Here is a 21,281-nt window from a genome sequence, read left to right as displayed (position 1 = left end):
AGGTAGAGTATCCCCAGACAACATATTACAGGGTTCGCTACTTCATTTATCATACTTAAGAAATAAGTAAAGAACCAATGCTCTTTCACTCGTCCGCAACATGAACGATAGCCTTCCCTTTGTTGGTACCTTTCAGCACAGATAACATCACATCACCAACTTTGTCTAATCCGTGCGTAATATCTTCGGTATATTTTATATCGCCTTTCGCCAATTTCTCGGGAATTGTGGCATAAAATTCGTCTTTGTGCTCGTCAAAATGACGAGTTTGGATGAAACCTCGCATCGTGATATCTTTTCCAACGATGAGCATTAGATTCTGGCATCAAGTTGATGAGACTCTGTTTTACTTGGTGAAGGAAGAGAAAGGAAGACGCACTCTGACTGGAGCTCCACCACTGTTATAACCTATTCAGAACGTATTCAGCATGAATTCTGGGAATAAATATAGATGGAGAACGTACCACTAATCATTCCACATTCCTGAATCAAAAAATGTTAGTTATTGCTTCGGAGGAATAAATTTTGAGACTTGCGATAAATCGGGCGTTGACGTTTGCAGCATCCAAGGCAGCTTCGAGTATTTCCCCACCAACATTATCCCAAAAGCTGAAATGACAAATCATGAGTAACGAAACAAAGATTTGCCAGCCGTTCTCTTTCAAACAGTGAAAGGCCTTGGGAAGACAGAAAAAGAGATATCTCACATATCAATAGGTCCTTCTTTTTCCAAGATCTCCCTCGTGCTAGTGGTTTTATAATTGAAAGCTACATCCGTGCCAATTGATTTCATGAAGGCCACTTTCTCTTCCGATCCCGCGGAAGCAATGACTTTCAATCCTTCTGCTTTTGCGATTTGAATAACCATTCTATGGAGCGACAGAATGATTGAGTTTTAATATCATTCGAGCTCAAGAGAAGATAACATACGAGCCGACAGGTCCTGCAGGAAAAGATTTCAGATCGCATTTCTGATAAGATACGAACCTACGTACCTCCGCCAGTCGTGACGAAAACCACATCGCCCTTTAGTTAAAATTTATGTTTAACTTACAACTACCTTCAATGTAACATACTTACCGGCTTCGAGTGGGCGAATTTCTTCCAACCAACGAAAGCAGTGAAACCAGGCATTCCTGCTGCGCCGAGATACACCGACCATGGAAGGCCATGTCTATCTTGAATGATAACCATGCCTTCAAGCGATGATCGAATGCTATATTCCTGGTGACCTAAGAGATATTCAGCTTTTACTTGTTGAGAGTGAGTTATCGAGATTCACCCATCAATCCGAGGACGTGATCCCCAGCTTTCACTCCTTCCTTCTCAGACCTAATGACGACGCCGACACCACCACTTGTAATGCTAGATTATAGTACGCCTTGAACACCGGGATACTAAGATGTGATAATCACATGAAAACGTACGGTTTTCCTAGTTCAAACGGTGGCTAAAAGGCTTGATTCAGAATTCAAGATATCTAAAGTGATACTAATGGGTCAACCTACCACATAGCTAGGTCCACCTGAGCGCATACGTCCGCGCATATACGGATCAATAGAGAGAACTAGAGTTTTAATGAGAAATCCTCCATTAAGAGGAACAGTGTCAAGGTCAATAGTTTGCGAATCATCATAGACTAGAGTCTTTCCGGGTTCGGGATACCCGGAAGGGTAGTCGTTCATAATAGCGCGGGCATTGCGTACGGGTGCCATAATGGATGTTAGAGAAAGAGAAGGAAAATCTCAGACATTTGAAACTTTATGATGCGTGCGAGATGCGGTTTGTAATACCGTCTCTAATATTAATATCGTGTTTTTCATTTGACGGCGGTATGCTGGTGGGTATTTGTGCCACCCCCGTGAAATGAGAGCAGGATCAGACGATAGATCATAGCCGGTAAACGTTTTATCCGACATACGTCAGCGGCATCATGGAGTGTTCGAAAAGTGTCGATACCGCATTGATGCTTTGTAATCTTCTAATCAGTATGTTTAAAAGGGGTCAGAAAGCAGCACAAGGTTCATCGAAAAACGTTCCAAAGCATCATCTATCAGAGCAATAATGGTCTTTATATACATTCAAGGCGGGCTCTTTCGCAATCTATCTTTCCCGAGAGTCTAAGAGCAGCTTAAAGTCAATCTCGGATTTCGAAATTGATTCGCCACACAATCCACTACCTGGTAAATACTCGGTTGCATCTCTAGTTTCAAACTCAACCCCACCTCGAACTCCACTGGACACTGGAAAGCCGAGGTCGACTGTTCCCAACCTCGATCTCACCGCTTGGGCTTTCTATTCCAAGTCCCATAGGTCTAGTCGAAACCCAAAATGATACCTTTGAATCATCCAATCCTGCATCCCGCCAAATGCACGGTCGCACTAATCATACACATACTAGACCTCATTCATGACATAAATGTCATTCGACTCTGGATCGAAGCTTCCAGACATGATGTTACCCACCTCGCAAGGTATTACCATCCCTTCATCATCACCATGAATTTCGTACCATGAAACAGAATCTTGGCGTTGTGAAAAGCCCACTAAATTCAGGAATCAACTTTTTTGCAATCGTTCAGGTTTGAAAATTCGTTTTACCTTTACTTCAACCCAGAAACTCGACTTTGTGTGGATTATTCGGCCATAAAGACAGGCCAACACAAGCGCCTGCGTGCTATTTTGCAAGTTTCAGCAATAACGTTTGAGCAAATGGATAAGAAAAACTCACAAATCGTCGCATTGAGGCTGTTGTCAATATGCTAGAGGGCTAGGAGATATCGAGATGGGAGGATCTAATGGGGACCCGTTGGTATAACTGTCTGTACTTTTGGCTGTTGAGTGCTTAGGGCGACTTTGCAAGAGACTGTTATCTCGATAAAGTCTCCGTCCATTCCTGCATTGACGTCCGCAGTGTCTCCAGAAAGCTGTCTATATATCGGACCAATGGCGGGACGAATCCACCGTCCCGTTTCCTCCGGCAAGGTTCCATCCGCAGTACTCGAGTCGGTAATACGTCTTTCCTTCTGCCTAGAGAATACTATTCGTCTACTTCAACATTGACCAAATTCACCAGAGCCAATAGCTTGGACCGGAGGAAGCCATGAGAAGTGCCGTCAGTAGCCAACACGCCTGTCTCTTCTGGGTCTTCATAAACAGCATCTATATACTCGCCAGACCCAGAAAACTTGGCAACTTTACAGAAAGTAGCATGCAAGGCGAGTAATTCGGCCGAAGGGACAGGAAGGGTTCGGGGGTTCGAGGTTGAGAAGGTGACATAATCGTATATGCGCAAGGGAAGTGGTCTTCGAGTGAGAGATTTGACTAAATAGCGATTTTTCACTGGCTTTTCAAAAATACGTTAGAACCCGATGAGTGTGGTTGGTTTGGAGAGTGTGATATCTGAGCTTACTGTAGCTTCAAAATAAAGTTCCAGCCGATCAAATGCGTCATGAACATCCTTTCCCATGGTTATCGCGTTCACCAACGAATACACCTTTTCCCCAGTAAAGGTGCTGATATCGCAGTGAAATCGGTCAAGGACCGCTGATATGTGAGCAGAACAGTCCAGCTGAAATGGTATCAGATCTTCAATGCAATGCAAAAATTTGAGATACGACGTGCCTGTGTATTCGCGTCCTGTTTAGTACTTTCAATACCAAATAATGTTGCTTCCGGGATGATATGAGCGCACTCTGTGGAGCCCATGGTTGTCTCTTCGTCAGATGCGAGAATGATATCTTCGGGAGCGTCAATGTGGAGGGTTCCTGATACGACGCAACACCAATTGTCGCGAAGAAGGGTCTGATGAAAAAGAATCAAGGGGCATTTCAATTTTGGTACGGGCGATTTACGAACTTGTGCTTTCGCATCCTGATGATTTTTAGGAGCCTCAATTATCGTGTCTTTCGTTTCCTCAAATGAGGGCCTAGATGAATAGTCACTCGGTGCGGGCGTTCGACCTTTGTACTTTTTGACTGGACAAGACGAAAGGGGGTTGAGTGATATGAATGTTGCCACAGGGAAAAACTAAACTCACGCGGCGTTATGACATAGACTTCGAAAAATGAGCCTATATCTGTGAGATTACTTTGTTCCTTGCATGAGTGAATGCAGTTGGCGACTTCACTCCGAACATCGCGATTCGGTGCATAAAGCAACAAGTACCCAAGTATCCTCACTAAGCGCACTTGCGCCGTTGTAGCGAGTTGTTGCTCGAATTGCAGACAAGTGGTATATGCGCTGAGGGTACTAGTAGACTCGTCTTGGGTAAATCTCTGAACTTTGGGAGATGTGGCCTTTGGGAGAGGTGTACCAGGTATTTTAGTGACCATGGACAATGCGAAGGCCACCAGTGAACGATTTCTGCTAAAATTCCAGATTTTGATTGCCGTAGAAGCCGGTGGTTGTGGGCATAAACACTTTGATCGTGTTTGGTCCGGTCCCTAAGTTTGTGTAGGATAAAACATGAGCAAATACCAGACCCTCAATCAGCGTTATAGATCATACTCTGACTCGCACATACCATTATGAACACAAGGGCGACGATGCAATAACTGACGACTAAAAGGATCGAAGAAGAAAGATCAAGGCGTCGGGGAAGTTGAGAGGACACATTCTGCAGATATCATCGAAGCGCCTGGCTGTCACAAATGGCTTCTTGGGATGTTGCCGAGCGCCCTGCAGGCAGGCAATAGTGATTAACGCCTTATCGCTTACATCTTCCCTCTCACCACCATCTCTGTTTCCTCTGTCTGCACGAAATGGGCCCGAAGAGGAGAAGGGACAGGTTCAAGGCATGGTTCTGGGGTTTCTTTTCCTCAAAGGACGAGATGCACTTCATGCCTGATGGTTAGTGTTCAAGTGACAATGCATGGTATAACTTAACGGAGTCTCTAGGGCCCCGCCGCGGCAATTCCGCCAATCACACCCAAAATGTTCGTATCGATAATGCCATCCACGTACAAGGAGACCACAATACAGTGGTGAGACCGGATGGTCAAGGAGATCGCAACATCGTGACACAGAGTGGGTTGAGCTATATCCCTCTCACTCATCCTTTCGCTCATCTCGTCTTTGTACAGTAATGCGCTTACTTTCAGAACATATCATTCCTGGCGCTGCACACGACTCGTCTCCTCGCGACCCCCCTCCACGCTGTCATCCCAACACACGTGTCAAGTTAATCGCACGCATCACCGCTTGGATTGAAAACCAAGCATCACTGGAATTGCTCCTATGGATAACTGGCCCCGCCGGCGTTGGAAAGTCTGCCGTCGTCCAGACGTTTGCCGAGAATCTCGCCAAGTCCAAAACCCTGGGAGCATCTGTATTCATATCTCGACCCAACAAACGCGACAACCCGCATGGGGTATTTATCACCATCGCTTATCAGTTAGCCACACGGATCGAGGCGTATCGTGATTATATCGTTGAGAGACTCTCTCGCGATCCAGAGTTGCTCAATGGAGGCATGCAAGCGCAGTTCATAGCCTTTATTGTTGAGCCTTTCGTCGAGAAGAAGATCGGAACTGGCGCTAAACGGTGGGGTATACTCTTGGATGGACTCGATGAGCTCCGAAGGACAGATGCACAATGCGAAATCATACAAACCATCAGTACCTTTGCGCAAGAACATCGTGATGCTCCTCTTGTCTGGATAATAGCCAGCCGTTCAGAGTCACATATAGTTAATACTTTCGAGGACGATGAAGTACGCCGGAGCTGCTGGTCGGAGTACATTCCGATCGACTCCACGGAAGCCTGCGAGGACGTCGAACGCTTTTTACACTCACGGTTCAAGGAGACGCGGAAGACATTTCGGCACACCATTCAGAACGACTGGCCCAGCGACTCTGATTTTCTGAAACTCACAGTTGCAGCTTCTGGGCTTTTTATCTATGCTGAAGTAGTAATGCAATTCATCCGAGATTCAGGTTATGCCGATCCCGTATCACAGCTCGAAGTTCTCATATCAATCATTGACCGTTCCAATGCCACTCCAACCGCAGAGAATCCCTTCGTTCATTTGGATGCCCTCTACAGCGAAATTCTTTCCTCGATTCCATTCACTAGACTGTGGCCAACGACAAAACTTTTGCTTCAGGTTGTTATATTTGGTGGACGTATTGCGCTTGATATGTATGGCACTACAAGGCGGTCACATTTATTCACCCTCCGAGGAATGTCGATACTCTTTAGCATCACTCAAAATGTCATCTATGCAAGCTTAGACAAATGCCGATCCACGCTCGAGATACCAGAATGGAAAGTTGCTCATAAGGCGGTCGTAGCATTTCATCATGCGTCGTTTTCAGACTTTCTGGAGGACCCGAGCAGATCTGGGAACTTTTACATTGGTACACAATCAGATACTAGTTCAGCCATTCTAATGAGGCTTTTAGAGGTTTGGAACAAGTGCAGTGAAGATGAAACAAGTGTGGGTATGTATGGCCGTCTCGCCTTCATAGTATATATTTACAATTCTTGCTTTCAGCATCAGTCAAAGCGATGTGGTACCTCTATTGCTCGAAATCTCAAGAACAAACGCCATCAAGGGCCATTAAAGCTTTCTATACCGACTTATTCCACGATATTATACCTCTCCTAACACGGGTGGTAATGGATAACCTGCAAGAACCAGAGGGGTTTCCTTTCGTATACGAGTCGCTACGGAAAGTGCGCATGAGAATGCTCTGCTACTTTTTCGAGGGGTGGGACGTGAACCATTTTGTTAATGATCTCATGGTAAATCACTCCAAATTCTCGCTTCAATCCTATATTTCATCGTTTCTCGCAGGGAGTTTCACCCGACTCAGAGGGCCATCGTATAGGACTTCTCCGGGAAGTACGGCTCAGAGATCTCGAGTTTGGAGACCTTGATTGGAAGGAGATGAGCCCGGCATACTCTCAATATAAGGATGGCGAAAGATTCGATAAGGCTTTCAAAATACACCGTGTGAGTGTGTGCGTTTTACTAAAATTGAATGCTCATATCTGTTACCCTTCTACCGCAACAGCCACGTTCAAGCACTGAATTGAAAGCATTTGTGTCTCATCTGAAATCACTTCAACAACGCTCGCCGGAGCTTAAAGTTGTCATTGTGGGGGGCGTACCCAAGGAGCGGGTTGCAGTCTTTCGGTGGGACGAGTCATTTAGGACTTTTATTGTTCCTTATTCTGAGTAATTTGGCATCAGTGTTGTAACTGAATCGAGGACTATTACAGGAAGATTTATTTACAGGAGATGTATTCGCAATCAATTGATTTACTCTCTTATTTTGAGCCAGAAAATCAACTTTGCGTGGATTACTCCGCCATAAAGAAAGGCGCCTGCTTGCTATTCTTTCCGAGTTTCAGCAATAAACTCTACATCGGAATGAGAACAATCATATTGAAGTCAACCCAGGTTAGCCCGTTGGGAGAATCCAAGATGGGAGGATCTAATGGGGACCCGGCGTCGGTTCCACCGTCGGCAGAACTGTCTTGTACTGTTATCCGTTGAGTGCTTAGGACGACTTTGAGAGAGACTACTATTTCGATAGATTCCTCCGTCCACTCCTGTATTAACATCCGCAGCGTCTCCAGAAATTTTCCATAATCATAACATTCATCAATGAATAAAAATCTTTTCACCAGTAAAAGCACTGATATCGCAATAAAAGAGTTCGAGGACTGCTCATATGGAACGTAGGGATAAAATCTGTATTCACATTCACATTTTGTTCGAGTTCGATGTTGGGAAGGATATCTTCGGGAGCGTCGGGGTGGAGGGTTGCTGTTACGACGCAACGTCAATCGTCACGAAGAAGGGCCTAGATGAAAGAAAAATAAAGGTGGCTTAGATTTTTTGGCAAATTTACGAGTACGAACTTGCGATTTTGCTTCTTTATGATTCGTAGGAGGGTCAATTAATATCACTGGATGAATATTCGCTCGTTACAGGCATTCAATCTCTAATATTTTTTTGACTGGACAAACCGGGGTTGGGATGATAATGAAATTTGTTGAAAAATAGACAGACTCCTCACATGGCGCTATAACATAACCTTCAAAAAAAAAAAATCGCGCCTACATCAACAACATTCCTCCGTTTTTCCTTCCCACACAAATGGATAGGCTTGGCAACTTCACTCCTCACACCCGAATTCAGAGTCTGAAGTTCGGGAGATTCTTCGGTGGTTTTTGGGAGAGGGGTTGTACCGGGATTTTTTTTTTGGTGATCATGAAGAACCAGATGCTCTAAACTCATTTAGTAGTACCTCTCCCCGACGCGAATAGATATTCAAATTAAAAATAATGTTAAAAAACATTACAACCGCCTCCTAGACTCCACATTGATCCCAAACCTCCCTCACATAATCCGCCATAATCCTCATAGTCTCCTTCGACGGATGTCTTTGAAATCCCAAACCATCAACCATCATCGTATATATATATATATATTCATAGCAAAAACTCACCCAGGAATCCAATAAAAATAATGTTCAGGATCATCACACATCCCAATAGTCGTACACCCCAACTCTGCCGTACACTTCGTACACGCGTCCTCACTCACATATCCAAATTTCTCAAACCCAGGATTAGGACCAAGAACTCCCTTCCATATATTAGCAAAGTTGATATATGAGATATCCAGAGTCACACGTTGAGGTTGATGTTTGTCGTCATTGATGATTTGGATACCATTGACTCGAAAAGAACTTAAACCAGAATAAATGATTTGTTTGAAAGTTTCACCAGAAGGAATAGTTGTTCCTCGACCGTAAACGTCTAAAACCATGAATTTACGAGCGTTTGTAGGTGGAGAAGCTAGAATCTTGATTTGGTCAAGGAGGACTTGTGCTGCTTCGGTCAAATGATCGCCGTCAACTGTAAATAGGGTTTAGATTTTAGTTGAGAAAAGAAATTGTTTTTTGGTTTGACTGACTGAGTGAGGCGAGATAGTCGCTATGTTGAAAAAGCTTGAGTTTAAAAACACGAAGAGGTAAGAGTGTGCAGACTTACTTGATTCCGAAAAATATACTGTATAGTGTGGTATTGGGATCTAAAGCGTTATTCTGTCCAAGAAAAGTCTTCACTACCAATCCATCAGCACATAAACATCTCAAACTCGCGTTTCTCTTACTTTGACCAAGAAAATCAATTTTACGCGGGTTACTAGGCCATAATTTCAAATCAATACAAGCTCCAGCTTGCTATATCTAGCAATTCAGTAATTTCTAAGAATATCGTGAAAGAAGAAAAACTGACTGCGTAGTCTTTGATGGTTGCGTTAAGGTCGTTTGCAACGTTCTCGACCCAGGTTAGGCCGTTGGTGGATCTGCCACCTGCGAGAGGATTGGGGAAGACTAGGATAGGAGGATCGAGTGGTGATCCGTCGGATTTACCACCGTCGGTGTAACTGTCCTGTCTAACGTTGAGAGACGGTTGTTTGTAGGAAATAATGAACTTGCTCCGAACGAGATTATGGTCTTGATTGAGTGTTTGTCTATACCAGCATTGATATCTGCAGTGTCGCCAGAAAGTTGACCACAGGTTGGATTGATGGCGAGATGGATGTCGCCGTTTGGAGGGGGTGCTGGGAATGGAATTTGGTTGAGAAAAGAGGCGGAGAGGATACGAGCAAAGGCAATGATAATGGCGAGGGAGTCGAGATACATTGTTCTTCGGAGTCGCATGATGGGAATGTACTACTTTATGGTGATGGCATGTTGAATTACCATTTTTGTGTTGGTGTCTTCCTGACTCGCATGTCGTCGCATTCGTCGAATCCACACCCGTACGCGATCAAGACGACCTCGACTGGCATCCTCTCCCGCTCAAACTCGTCTCGCTCCGCCACCGCAGCTCACCACTTTGTGCCCTCTTCCCCTACAAAACCCACGTCTACCCACCCACGCCCCATCAACCACCGCTACAGCTCCAGTCTCAACTCAAACGAGCTTCCTCGCCCACTCCCCGTCCCTCCCTCAGATAACTACACCAGAGACCGTAGAGCAGATACTCTACCCAACCTTTTTGGTATCGATGATGATCTGCCAGACGACCCAAGGACTTGGTCTCCATCCGACTTGTCCACTTACCTTTCGGCCTCTTTACGTCTCACCTCGGCTGATCTTCCCCCTCTTGTCGTACACGATATCACCGCTTTCGTGCGTTCACAGAAATTGACTGGCAAAAAGTTTCTTCGATTGACAGACGGTGATCTTGACGCGTACGTTTTCTCATGTTCATCCTTAAACCCAGTTTTAATTTTCTTTTCAGGTATGATTTGAATCAACGTTGGCAAAATGCATTACTCAGAGCGTCTCGTGTTCTTCGACAAGATTCGATTCGAGGTCGAGTTTGGAATACCTCGTCTTTCCTTACTGGTGAAGACGATCCTAATACCTATTCCTCTACTTCATCTTCAAGTTCCCTCAACGATGGGCGACGTGGACGACGTGAAAGTAATGGACGTGTTAAAGGCATGATCGCCTCCTTTGAACGTTCTTCATCTCCAACCAAATCTACTTCCTCAACCTCTTCACGAAATATATCTCCTACCAAATCGTCCAATATCATTTCCAAATCTCGTCCTCGTCCACAAAGTGATATTCTTCCTTCTCGTCCTCATTTGGAAACTCCGGAATACAAAAAAGAATCTAGGATGTTGCCTTATCCGCCTACCAACTATGGAATATATGCACCACCATTGTTACCACAGGACACGTCTTCATCAGAATACACACCATTTCCTTCTGGTGTCTTACCCTTCTCTCCGCAATCTACCGGAACGATGTCAATTCCCTCACCCGATTACCCTATATCAGGAGTCGGAGTCGGAGTCGGCGAAATCGGATTAGGATTCCCTCCTCAACAAACAACTCAATCCTTCGCCGACCCATATCATATGGATAATACCAATTCCAGGCGATTACCATTTCCACCTCACACAGGTCAATATTATCAATCACCACTACCACTAGTGAATGATGATGATGAGGGTATACGAGAAGACATGAGGTTAGAGCGTGGAATGATGAGGGTGTTTGATGAACCTGAACATGTGGTGATAGATCATGATGATGATCGGAATACAACCTCAACAATGCCAGTGCCAGTTTCAGTTTCAGTTCCACTGTCACTACCGCATTCACAACCTCATTTTTCGATGACGCACCACCAACAAGAAATACTTTCACCCCAACCGAGATTGTTTGGAGCTTTAGGAGGAAGAGAATCACCTACGAAAATGTTGGAAGAGAAATTGGAGCAATTGTTGGAACCGAGACCGAGGTCGAGGATCGTTTCGAGGGTCGTTTCTTCTAGTGGTGGTAAAGGGAGTGATAGTAGACCGAGGAGTAGAGTTGCGAGTATGAATTTGAATGGGAGTTTGAATGGGAGTTTGAGAGGGAAGAAAGGTGGAAGTAGGGTTGGGACACCTGTGAATGGGAGTTTGAGGAATGAGGGAGATGATGGTGGGGATAACAAATTAGAGGATACGACTCAACAACAACAACCGAGAACGAGAGTGGTGTCGATATCGTCTAGGAATCATGCGCATCGACTTTCAGGGGTGGAAGTTTGGGGAGAGAGTCATCCTCATCATCATCACCACCATAGTCATCTGAAAAAACGATCAGGGATTCCGTTTAATGAAGAGGAAGTGGACGGTTTCGTTATAAACGATCATCCTACGACCACCACCGACAAGGTGAAAGAAGAGGAAGAGAATGTGAGTAGTAGTGAAGATGGAGAAATCGGGAATATCGATGCGGTTTTGGAGAAGAGTGAGTCGGTGTTGACGAAAGAACCGAAGAGTTCGGTTATCACTGTTTTGGAACGTGAACCTCCGAGGGTAGAAGAGAATGAAGAAGAGAGTGTGGAAGCGCTTTTGGAGAAAGAGGAGAATAGGGTGGGAGGAGAGGCTTGGGAGAGTGTTGGAGAGGTTGAGACTGTTAAGAGAGTTGGGGGTGAGGAAGAGAAGAAAGTGGGGATTGAGGATGTGTTTGCGGGGAATGATGATTCGATGACTTCGAGTGGTGGTGGTGGTGGTTTGAACGAGATGGGTTATACATCGGGGATAGGGAAAAATATGAGGTTGAGGAAGAAACCTAGGAAATCGGATGATGTGAAAGCTCCTCTTTTATCATCGACGACAACCACAACTGCGAATGCGACAACGATGACGGAAGGGGTGGATGATAGGGATGATGATGATGAGATTGAGGTGTTGAGAGAAAAGGTGAAAGAGATGAGGGAGATGGTGGAGGATGTGAGAGGTAGATTGGGGAATGTTGAGATGTGGATTGAGGGACAGGAGAGGCGTGTTGAAAATAAGAGAGAGGAGGATAAGGTACAGAGGAGCAATGGTAATCAGGGGTTGGTGATGAAACTAGTCAAAGGTTTCTCGACTTTACTCCTCGGATACCCTTCGTCATCGCTTTCAACAACAAACACAACAAACACCACCTCCACGACGACAAGAACACAACCATTGACATTGACATTGGTGAGAAGAATGAAGAAATGGGGATTGAATGTGTCGTCGTGTGTGGTGTTGGTGGGGATTGGGATGTGTATGGTGGTGTTGAGGATGTTGGGGAGGAGACCGGGAGGGGGTGGGGGATTTGGAGTGGGGAGGATGGTTGGGCATGGGGTTATGATGAATGATAGGGGGAGGTGAAAGACGGGGTAAGTTTGTTTGGGAAGTCAAAAAAAAAAAATTCTGATTGGTTTTTTTTTGGTAGGTTCTGATATCCTGCGTTGGCTCTTTTTTTGCGTTTTTTTTGTGTTTTTGGTTTTTTCGCTGTTACTTCTGCTATCCAATGTTCTTGTCGCGCAATGTTTTTTCTTCTTCTTGCGTTTTGGTATCGTCTTATTCAAAAGAACGGTTTTGACGAGTAACGTTTAACGATGATTGATGATTTAGTTATGATTAGTTATGAATTTTACGAATTTTTATTTACGACTGGTACGATTCTTTTTTGTGTGTTTTATATATATTTGGTATTTGAGTTCTTGTTGAAACAAGGGAAGCGATGAGGGATGGTTGGATTGAAACTCTGAACTGATGTGATGATGAGGATGCAGATGGTGGTCGTGATTTTAGATAGGATAAAACTCTTGAGATTTTTTCTTTTGTTCTATCCATGGTGTGTCCGATAGTCAACGTACAACGAATAGTAACAGTGTGTTATGAACCACCCGGTTTATATTTTCTCGTCTTTATCTACGGTATAAGTAATATAATCCACTGACTCCCTCGACTTGAGTATCCGCCTTCACGACAACCTCGAGCGCTTGATGAGGCCGGAGACCTCGCCAACGATGTGGGAATGCGCGTACAATCAAGTAGTGGGAAGTGGGGTTCGAGTTCTCGGAGAGGAAGTGGGTGGCATGAAAGGTTAATCAGTGAGTAGGCGGTGGTTCAAAGTGCTAACCAGGGAGAGTGACCCTTATCATTAGTGCAAGACGTTTAAACTATGGCTGCGAGATTTGTACAAAAGGAGAGTGATGTGTACTAACACTGAGCACGTCAAATTAAGAGGGGACCGAGTAGGATCACACAGGGGATAAAGAAGGAAATTGATGATGACCGTGTACAGAGAACTAACACCGCCTTCCCCTATGTTCATTGTTTTTCCTCGACTGATCGGTATCACTAAGAACCTCTGTTTTTAACAACGTGATATTTAATGACACGAGATGAAAGCGGAAGGATGGGTTAAAAATAGGATGCCGCTTGATATCATCGAGGCACGAGACATACCTGTTCTTGAATATCTAACTTAGCTAACGAGCTCTTGTTTAAAAAAGCCAAAACTCACATTGCTATCCATGTTAGCATTCTTATAACCAATACTGAAATCCGAGTCAACCATCCACATCAGTTAAACTTGGTAAATTTTGATGGAATTCTTTTAGAGACCGCCGAAACGCATGAAACTTCAACGCCTCAACAGCTCTGTTCCTGGGCCGTGCGGCCTTACTTTTGTAAGAAAGGTTAATCATTCAACTCCATTGGAATGTATATTATTACTTTGTGATATAATAAGATTGCGAGGTTTAGAATGACCATCAATATCATGAGAAACCGAGCATACCCGGGTTTGCAAAACAATGATTGAAACGTCCTGACGAAACAACGAAGAAGCTGCAGCGTGGGATGGCATAATATCGAGATCATTGAAAGGTAGTGCAATTAACAAAATTCAAGTTTGCTTCCAGACTTCAAGTAGATATCGCCCGATCAACCCACTCTTTGAGTAGACTCATTTCAACCTCGTGCGTCACCAGCAGCTAGTCAGTCCCTTTAGATGAAGCGGTTGGGTTAACTAGTCACCAGCGACGCAATAAATTTAGCAGTAAGGTACGAGAAGGGTGTATATAGAAACAGCCCAGTTCAACTTCTGCGCATGCACTTAACCAACGGTCAGCCTGGATGTTGCTGTCACGAACATCCCAGAAATCACCTCATCACCGCAGTTCAAAATCACAAGTTATCATCATGGCGTCAAGGACCCCACAATTTTCTCCTTGAGCCCTTCTTCGTTGACGCGCACTAGGAAGCTCGCAGAGCGTTTGTCGGAGAATATCCAATCCAGATTCCGATGTAGGCGGTTCATATTTTGCGAAGAAATTTTGAATGTCGGAGGGGACTCCGGAATCATAATGAACCACCATCATCCACAAGGCTCATCTTTGTCCAATCATTATGGATTAACTTTATTGAGCCCGGAATAGATCCTATATCGACGCCTCGAACGGTAAACCGAAGGAGCGCCTTCGGTAGTTCGAGTCACCTGAAGGAACCGCATGTTGACCTTCCAATTTCGCTAATCATGGTTTGGATTGTTTTGTTTTCGCTACGATCAGATAAATTCCTTTTCAACAAACCTTCCCTCGAGGTCTCTTCGACTAGTTCATCAGCTGTCTGTCTATTATGGAACCCTAGCTGTTGCCGATCTTTCCCACCTTTGGAAAACATATGAATCTCAAGCTTGGTAGATCGTAATCACCTTGAAATTCCATGCCTCACGTGGACCGTATGTTTTTCCCATCACAACTTTTCCAGAAACATTCCCTTGGCAATCTCGGTGGCGTGGATGACGAATACTCGACTAGAGTCCAGGTGACAGGTGCTATAGAGTATGACATTGCCGCTGAGAAATCTGCACGCACTAAATTGCTTGCCAGTACTATTGGATCGAGAATGTAGTATTAAGATGATACTTTCCCGAAGTCTTATTGTTTGCCAAGGCAAAGCGCACACCGTGTTCTTATCTGTACACCGTCAACTGCACCCTATCTTCAGTTAATTACTTTGGTACCCCTGTGGTAGCAAGTTCTTCGAACCGTCAACTCTAACACCCGGGACCGGTTCGGCTGGGAAATGGCGCTGGAATTCCCGGTGTGAATAACTTCTTTTCCGTCCCACACCACCCGAGGTACTACCCATGTATGGGCGATATGATATATCCAATATCAGGTACTGGAAACGAGATTCTGGCTCACTCTGCTGCCCTGATGTTGAATATACTATACCGCCGTTTAGCGCGTGCGACCAAAGTACTACAAAAGACTCAGTGGACCTTCCACAGACTTTCCATCAGGTCTGGAAAGCCAGCATTTAAGCTAAACCTTATTTATATTGGATGGTTTACACAAATGGAACTACATCGTTTCCAAGATCCGTTACGGTGTACTTTCTTGGCTCGTCCGGCAAATACCCTTTCCTTATCTGAATTCTATATCTATTCTTTCAGAAACTCGTCCAATTCATCGGTCTAAGTCCCTATCTGGTCTTTAATGTCAACTTGTGACGTACCTCGCCGCCCAGCTCATCTGGCGCCTTTTGACGCTGAACTGACCATCAATCAGCACGTTCCACACTATATGACATACGAAGGCTCATTTGTTCTTCCGAGTAATTTATAGACATGTCAAAGACTTTTCTATAGCGAAGCGTGCAAACAGGTATCACTCATAGCTCCGGATAGGGTACATTCCTCGACATCGAGACGATCAAGGCAAAAGGGGGAAACTCTACCTGCGTCACTTCCGTTCGCCGCGCCGGTACGATCGATATTAGTCGTCGACCATCGCCACAATTTCATTTTAAAGTGCATCATTCAATATAGATTGTATTGAGGTCCCGGCGTTTTTGATATTATGGAGCTGTCAGCCGCTACAAATGGAGGCCCTTACAAGCGTAGGAATGTATTGAGAAAGCGACTCCTGAAGTGCATCATGCTTCCGATCGAAAATTCCACCCACTGGGACCAACATGGAGTTAATTATATAGCGCGCCGATAACAAGTGTTCTTCAATTGTCTTGGCGTACGCATACGTAGAGTTTGAAGATCTAGACGTATCAGTCCGGCTAACTCTTCTGCCAGCATTCACCTTGCCGTAGCCAATTCCTGAGGAGAATTTGCATGAGGTTTGCTCAAGAATCGGTGAATGCTATATTTATCATTCCCAGACGAAAAGGTACATCCGCAAAAAGTATACATATATAAGGCCTTAGGGTCCGTTGTTATCATGAAACTTGAACTTAATATCATCATAATCCCATATAACCCGTACCTAACACTATACAATATTGAAACTATTATGTAATGGAAGCTATTACTCGACCAAGGCCTTGAAACCTTTTAGCTGGTCACCTGGTGTGATTTTGGAAAAAAGTGGCCTAGGAACTGTTACACCAACTTTTAAACAAACCACATAGTAAGACCAGATCGAACCAGGCTAAAACACTTGAATGGCTAGGGTATTCGACTCGTTAACTTGGGTTTGAGTATGTGACTTGTTTCATTCCTTATGTTCGGATTTTGACATCGAGCACTTCGTCTCGCTATCTTTGGAGGATTCTCTTGCCTAGAAGCCTCAGAAGAGACCTTGAGAACTAACGCAAGTAGGCTATTCCGGCAAGCCTCCGAAGGAGCCCCGCTAGTTTACTCCCGCGCCGCGGTCAAGCTATGCAAGATCGCATTATACGATCTACCGGCGGTTCTCGCCATAAACCAGCTAAGAATAGATCTAGAGCGCTCACCTTCTATCTTCTCATTATCGAGCCCGTCGGAACGGACTGTGGTTCATTAATTCATATACCGCATGTCACAAGTACATGGTCTCGCTTCTGAATCAACAAAGATGGCACTGTGCTAACTTCACAGTTCGTAGAAGTTATAGCATAAATGGATATGGAGCTATGTTCATTAGATATCGATGGTGAGGAACAATCCAGGCTGATGAGGACGTGCTACCAGAAAACTAAGGTAATATGCTTTAGATTCGATCTTCTCCCAGAGTCAAAGAAGCAAAGAGACATAACATACCTCATATTTTATAACAACTCCTCTTGTGATGTGGCCAGTCCAACTTTTGGCATTGTTTTTGGCCGCGAGGGCAGTACTTAGCTTTCATACAACGAGAGCAAACCAAAAGTTTCGGGTTCCGCATTCCACAAAAGGTGCAACACGACCCTTTGAGTGCCGCTCTCCGCTCGTCCTCCTTGTCGATGGCCTTCATAAATCCTGGCATAAAAACACAAATGCTCTCGCATAAGTCTCGTACGACCATTCCATCGGAATCTGCTACATCGACACTTCCTCCGTGGCTCAAAAACCATTGAAAGCTTTCGGTAGCGTTTTCCTTCGATTGGGGATCGTCAGTTAACAATTGCACGATTTCATGGGCGGCCGTCGACCCGTATCGATTGCGCTCGTTAACATCGCCACCCGCGTCAAATAGTACCTGTGCATATTCAAGATCGAAGGTAGGTTTTATGGAAAAAGAATGTGAAAGGGCAGTTGTCGCTGAAACATCTTTCCCATCTACCGGCACTCCTTTCTCGATGTAAAAAAGGGCGATGTCGAGGAAACAGGATCTTTGATCTGGTTTGAGCGAACGAAAATCCTCGAGTAGGCTATATATAGGGACTTGAGTAGGACCCCATCGCAATCTGTACAAGTCATCGCAGACCCATTTCACAGCTCTACGAGACATATCTTCATCATTTCCAGGAGTGGGATCGGAAGGTTTTAGGTAACTCTCGATGCGGGAGTCGAAGTCTTGTTCGATGTCTGATAGTGGCTTCTGGAGAAGCAACGTTCCGAAGTCGTCTAGATCGCGAGCGGGTTCGAGGTGTACGGACACGCAATAGCTTCGGAGCCGTTGTGACTCTATACCAACAAGCATCTCATCTGTTTTCAGCAAATCTTCAAGTACGCTGAGGTTATGGTAATTAGGATATGATTGAGAGAAACGAGAATCCAATAACACACCGTCCTTCATCATTATCCGTGGCACGTGCAATGTCATGTAGCTCTTTCCAGAGATCGTAATTATCTGTCATGGCGGTCCTTTCGAATATGAGGCAGTGGTCCAAAACTGAACTAAGTCGGAACGTGTTTTCGAGCACACCATTGTGCTGTTGAGTCACCTGACAGACTGATGATCTCTATAGCATGGAATCGATTTTACAACAAGAAGGATTATCATTATATGTCAACAAACGTGATCCTTTGGTGCAGATAGCAGGGGCACACCAGAGTCCAGCTGTCAAGCAATCATTTCCGCGAACTCCCCATTTGAGATCATTTCTTGTACAATATCCAGACCCCCCACCAGCTCCCCGTTGATGATGAGCTGTGGAAACGTAGGCCAATCATTAAGTTTTTTCAACCCTGGACAAAAAGCTGAATCAATGTACAGAACAAACTGCGACTTAAAAATAGATACCTTGACGGACGCTGTCATCCGCAAGTATGTCGAAAGATGTAAAATCCACCTTCTCATCTTTCAAAAGACCGACAATCCTCCTTGAGAACTTACATTGCGGCTCGCTAGGAGAGCCTTTCATGAAGAGAACGACTTTGCTCTGATTCATGAGATGACTTAAACGTTTTTCCAATTCTTCAGAGGTCTCCATATCCCCCGACGATATAGAGGGCGCCGTTAGAGGCGCCTCGGCTGGCTTTTGATCTGTGTGGGACAACGGACTGTGTGCTGAACTTGTTGCATGTTTCATGACGAGCTGGGTCACCGCCGTGGCATCAGCTCCGGGAACCCGTCCAAGAAGAACATGTCCCTGATCGACCGTTAATAGCATGACAGAGAGAGTAAGAACGACAGACACACCCGCAATAGAAGAAAGGCGGGGACGGCTTCAATATCAAAACTTTCAGTGATTTCAGAATGCGTCTCGGCTTCCACCTAGCACATGTTAGCGTAGGGTTATAATTACCCGACTATGACCTGCCTTGAGGAAAAGTATAACTCGGTATTTTTTCGACAATTCCTCGACCACCTCGCTCATTTGTTTGCACGGCTCAGCCCATGATGTCCAAAAGTAGATCAAGGATACACGCTTGAGATCTTCCGATAGTAGATCCTGGAAATGTTTCACGCTTTGGACCTCGTAGAGATTCTGAGCCATCGAGGTTTGTGGAGGAGTAATCACCGGTACGCCGCTTACTATGGCGTAATTCGGACTCAACCGGACGATTAGTCATCGACGTATATATATATATATATTAGAAGTCTTTTACTTCCGCCGGTGACATGGAATCTATGGAACTTAGAATTCACCGATGGGTCAAAACAAACACTACATTGGCACCGGTCAACTCTTTCAACTGTACTTTCCCCTCCCCTCGTAGCAAGTATCGTCGCGAATGCACCATATTCAGGCGCTTCCACTCGAACTTCTGGGCCTCATTATTGAGTCCTTGTCACACGAGAGGGATGCCCTCCTTCAGGCCAGCTTGACGTGTAAAGTCTGGCGTTCTATCTGCTACCGCCACTTGTTTTCATCTGTCATTTTGAACTCGCGGTCTTTACCGCCTTTCTTTGAGCTCTTGGAGAATCAATTCACACGTACTACTATCCCTTTATGCGTTCGCCGATTGTCCATCGACTTCCCAGCCCCAACCGCCACTACATACTTTGGTTGGCGCGAGTGCTTGACCAAAATACTGATGCACTTGTCCCATGTCGATCGCGTTGCGCATCTCAAGCTCTCGAATATGTGTACAACAGACGGCATACTGTCCTCTGTGCTGGCTTCTGCTTTTACCAATACCAACTCGCTCGATCTTTCCAATTCTACCTTCGGTGATCCTATGGCACTAGGGCACTTCCTCGGTGCTTATCCTCATCTCAAACAAGTCGTATTGAGGGATGTTCTCTGCCCAATCCCTTACTCAGCGTCCCTCTCCCCTCTACCCCCGGTAGGCGCTTATGGACTACAAATCTCGGCGTCCGTTGATTTCGGGTTCCATGCCAGCCTAAAATGGTGTCGAACCTCAGAGGCTAAGAACTTACAACAATTGGGTGCTGTATCTTTCATACACCCGGGCAACATTCATCACGTATTGAATATCCTTGCTCCTTTCTTAAACTTCTTGGAGTTACTGCACCCAGCACAAAGTGCGTGATATCCTCCAAATTCAGCTTACAAGCAAATGACAATTGACAGATGTGGAGTCACAAAACTCCCTCCCGTATGAAATAAATCTCCATAATGCTACACATCTTCGGTTCCTTAGTCTGGGCTTCCCAGATCGTGTCCTCGGTGTCATGCCATGGATTCTTCGCATATTACATTATCTTCAAGGAAATTCGCTACGTGGGTTACGGTTATCTTTTTCCGCTTCCCAACAATTCACCCTCGACATACCCTTTCTCAAACTCCTCCGCCAAACATTGGAAAAGTCTCAATTCCGAAAGTTGCAAAGTCTCCAGTTCTTCACCTTCAATACGTTCGGCGATGAAGATGTTGCCAAGCTTGTTGTCAAGCACGTGAGCGAGTCGCTGGACAGTTGGCACGAGCAAGGCAAATTGAGATTTGCCTTTCCGCCATGATCACTTTATTCCGACACTCTGGGGGCATTTTGGCATACCAAGAAATTGTGTGTCGTATCTCGAGGTTCGTTGCGGCCCGCTACGAGCGCTTTCACCCAACTTGCATCAAAATGAGGATCTCAATATGGGAATTGATAGGCGCCACATATTATAAAAATATCTTCATTACCTATGGTTGTAAGGGACACTCAGGGACAATCAATGGGCTACAATTGTGAACAGGTTACCTGATGGTTGTAATAATTTAAGACCTCTTATGTATTATTTTCCCATCTCCAACTCAGGTGGTTTGTAAACGATGAATCTAAAATTTGTGATTAACCTTCAACATCCCCGAGCCCCGACCGTATGATTTTGGACATCTGGGCCGACTTGGTCGGCCTCGACCCTTTGCTGGGAGTTAGGTTTGGCGTACATAC

General features: G+C 45.0%; 8 protein-coding genes across 8 annotated transcripts; 3 read left to right on the top strand and 5 right to left on the bottom strand.

Annotated features, from left to right (window-relative positions):
* Positions 1–48: 48 nt before the first annotated feature.
* AGABI2DRAFT_183773 (hypothetical protein) lies at positions 49–1,722 on the bottom strand. Its single transcript, XM_006458870.1, has 11 exons — positions 1,509–1,722; positions 1,428–1,450; positions 1,283–1,365; positions 1,081–1,232; positions 996–1,026; positions 931–943; positions 708–869; positions 537–609; positions 465–483; positions 380–408; positions 49–319 (listed from the first exon to the last, which is right to left on the bottom strand). The coding sequence occupies exons 1-11, from the start codon at positions 1,713–1,715 to the stop codon at positions 86–88; spliced, it is 1,026 nt and encodes a 341-aa protein (XP_006458933.1). The 5' UTR covers positions 1,716–1,722; the 3' UTR covers positions 49–85.
* A 755-nt stretch (positions 1,723–2,477) lies between these two features.
* Positions 2,478–4,334, bottom strand: AGABI2DRAFT_115898 (hypothetical protein; the record flags this gene model as incomplete). Its single annotated transcript, XM_006458869.1, has 10 exons — positions 2,478–2,546; positions 2,602–2,670; positions 2,732–2,770; positions 2,829–3,026; positions 3,074–3,346; positions 3,413–3,571; positions 3,618–3,639; positions 3,695–3,804; positions 3,859–3,977; positions 4,040–4,334. 10 exons carry the CDS (start codon positions 4,332–4,334, stop codon positions 2,478–2,480), a joined length of 1,353 nt encoding a protein of 450 aa, XP_006458932.1.
* Positions 4,335–4,763: 429 nt separating this feature from the next.
* AGABI2DRAFT_177064 (hypothetical protein) lies at positions 4,764–7,281 on the top strand (the record flags this gene model as incomplete). Its single annotated transcript, XM_006458868.1, has 6 exons — positions 4,764–4,851; positions 4,900–5,028; positions 5,085–6,443; positions 6,497–6,747; positions 6,800–6,958; positions 7,020–7,281. 6 exons carry the CDS (start codon positions 4,764–4,766, stop codon positions 7,185–7,187), a joined length of 2,154 nt encoding a protein of 717 aa, XP_006458931.1. The 3' UTR covers positions 7,188–7,281.
* Positions 7,282–8,324: 1,043 nt separating this feature from the next.
* On the bottom strand, positions 8,325–9,683 carry AGABI2DRAFT_115896 (hypothetical protein; the record flags this gene model as incomplete). The annotated part of the gene is made up of 7 exons (XM_006458867.1): positions 8,325–8,397; positions 8,463–8,874; positions 8,933–8,952; positions 9,010–9,082; positions 9,131–9,200; positions 9,256–9,406; positions 9,466–9,683. 7 exons carry the CDS (start codon positions 9,681–9,683, stop codon positions 8,325–8,327), a joined length of 1,017 nt encoding a protein of 338 aa, XP_006458930.1.
* A 2,791-nt stretch (positions 9,684–12,474) lies between these two features.
* On the top strand, positions 12,475–12,767 carry AGABI2DRAFT_177062 (hypothetical protein). Its single transcript, XM_006458866.1, has 2 exons — positions 12,475–12,681; positions 12,738–12,767. The coding sequence occupies exon 1, from the start codon at positions 12,509–12,511 to the stop codon at positions 12,671–12,673; it is 165 nt and encodes a 54-aa protein (XP_006458929.1). The 5' UTR covers positions 12,475–12,508; the 3' UTR covers positions 12,674–12,681; positions 12,738–12,767.
* Positions 12,768–17,196: 4,429 nt separating this feature from the next.
* AGABI2DRAFT_217751 (hypothetical protein) lies at positions 17,197–18,468 on the bottom strand. Its single transcript, XM_006458865.1, has 3 exons — positions 18,282–18,468; positions 17,334–18,226; positions 17,197–17,268 (listed from the first exon to the last, which is right to left on the bottom strand). The coding sequence occupies exons 1-2, from the start codon at positions 18,350–18,352 to the stop codon at positions 17,335–17,337; spliced, it is 963 nt and encodes a 320-aa protein (XP_006458928.1). The 5' UTR covers positions 18,353–18,468; the 3' UTR covers positions 17,197–17,268; position 17,334.
* Positions 18,436–19,444, bottom strand: AGABI2DRAFT_191042 (hypothetical protein). The gene is made up of 4 exons (XM_006458864.1): positions 19,259–19,444; positions 19,138–19,212; positions 18,739–19,087; positions 18,436–18,683 (listed from the first exon to the last, which is right to left on the bottom strand). The coding sequence occupies exons 1-4, from the start codon at positions 19,433–19,435 to the stop codon at positions 18,559–18,561; spliced, it is 726 nt and encodes a 241-aa protein (XP_006458927.1). The 5' UTR covers positions 19,436–19,444; the 3' UTR covers positions 18,436–18,558.
* A 214-nt stretch (positions 19,445–19,658) lies between these two features.
* On the top strand, positions 19,659–19,916 carry AGABI2DRAFT_191041 (hypothetical protein; the record flags this gene model as incomplete). The annotated part of the gene is made up of 1 exon (XM_006458863.1): positions 19,659–19,916. A coding segment is annotated over exon 1 (243 nt), but the record flags the coding sequence as incomplete, so codon positions are not given.
* Positions 19,917–21,281: the final 1,365 nt, after the last annotated feature.

The sequence above is a fragment of the Agaricus bisporus genome, assembly GCF_000300575.1.
Source record: "Agaricus bisporus var. bisporus H97 unplaced genomic scaffold AGABI2scaffold_3, whole genome shotgun sequence".
Classification (NCBI taxonomy): domain Eukaryota; kingdom Fungi; phylum Basidiomycota; class Agaricomycetes; order Agaricales; family Agaricaceae; genus Agaricus; species Agaricus bisporus.
Note: the sequence above shows the minus strand (reverse complement) of the source record. Positions and strands in the feature narration are given on the sequence as shown.

Excerpts from the sequence above, each read along its gene's own strand:
- AGABI2DRAFT_183773 (XM_006458870.1), bottom strand. The coding sequence starts at position 1,715 with ATGGCACCCGTACGCAATGCCCGCGCTATTATGAACGACTACCCTTCC. Across the intron at positions 1,451-1,508 it reads CAGGTGGACCTAGCTATGTG|CCACCGTTTGAACTAGGAAA; the intron begins GTAGGTTGACCC and ends CAAGCCTTTTAG. Across the intron at positions 610-707 it reads AAAGAAGGACCTATTGATAT|CTTTTGGGATAATGTTGGTG; the intron begins GTGAGATATCTC and ends TTGTCATTTCAG.
- AGABI2DRAFT_177062 (XM_006458866.1), top strand. The coding sequence starts at position 12,509 with ATGAAGAAATGGGGATTGAATGTGTCGTCGTGTGTGGTGTTGGTGGGG.
- AGABI2DRAFT_217751 (XM_006458865.1), bottom strand. The coding sequence starts at position 18,352 with ATGACAGATAATTACGATCTCTGGAAAGAGCTACATGACATTGCACGT. Across the intron at positions 18,227-18,281 it reads ACGGATAATGATGAAGGACG|CGTACTTGAAGATTTGCTGA; the intron begins GTGTGTTATTGG and ends CCATAACCTCAG.
- AGABI2DRAFT_191042 (XM_006458864.1), bottom strand. The coding sequence starts at position 19,435 with ATGGCTCAGAATCTCTACGAGGTCCAAAGCGTGAAACATTTCCAGGAT. Across the intron at positions 19,088-19,137 it reads CCGCCTTTCTTCTATTGCGG|GGACATGTTCTTCTTGGACG; the intron begins GTGTGTCTGTCG and ends ACGGTCGATCAG. Across the intron at positions 18,684-18,738 it reads GGATGACAGCGTCCGTCAAG|GGTTGAAAAAACTTAATGAT; the intron begins GTATCTATTTTT and ends CTTTTTGTCCAG.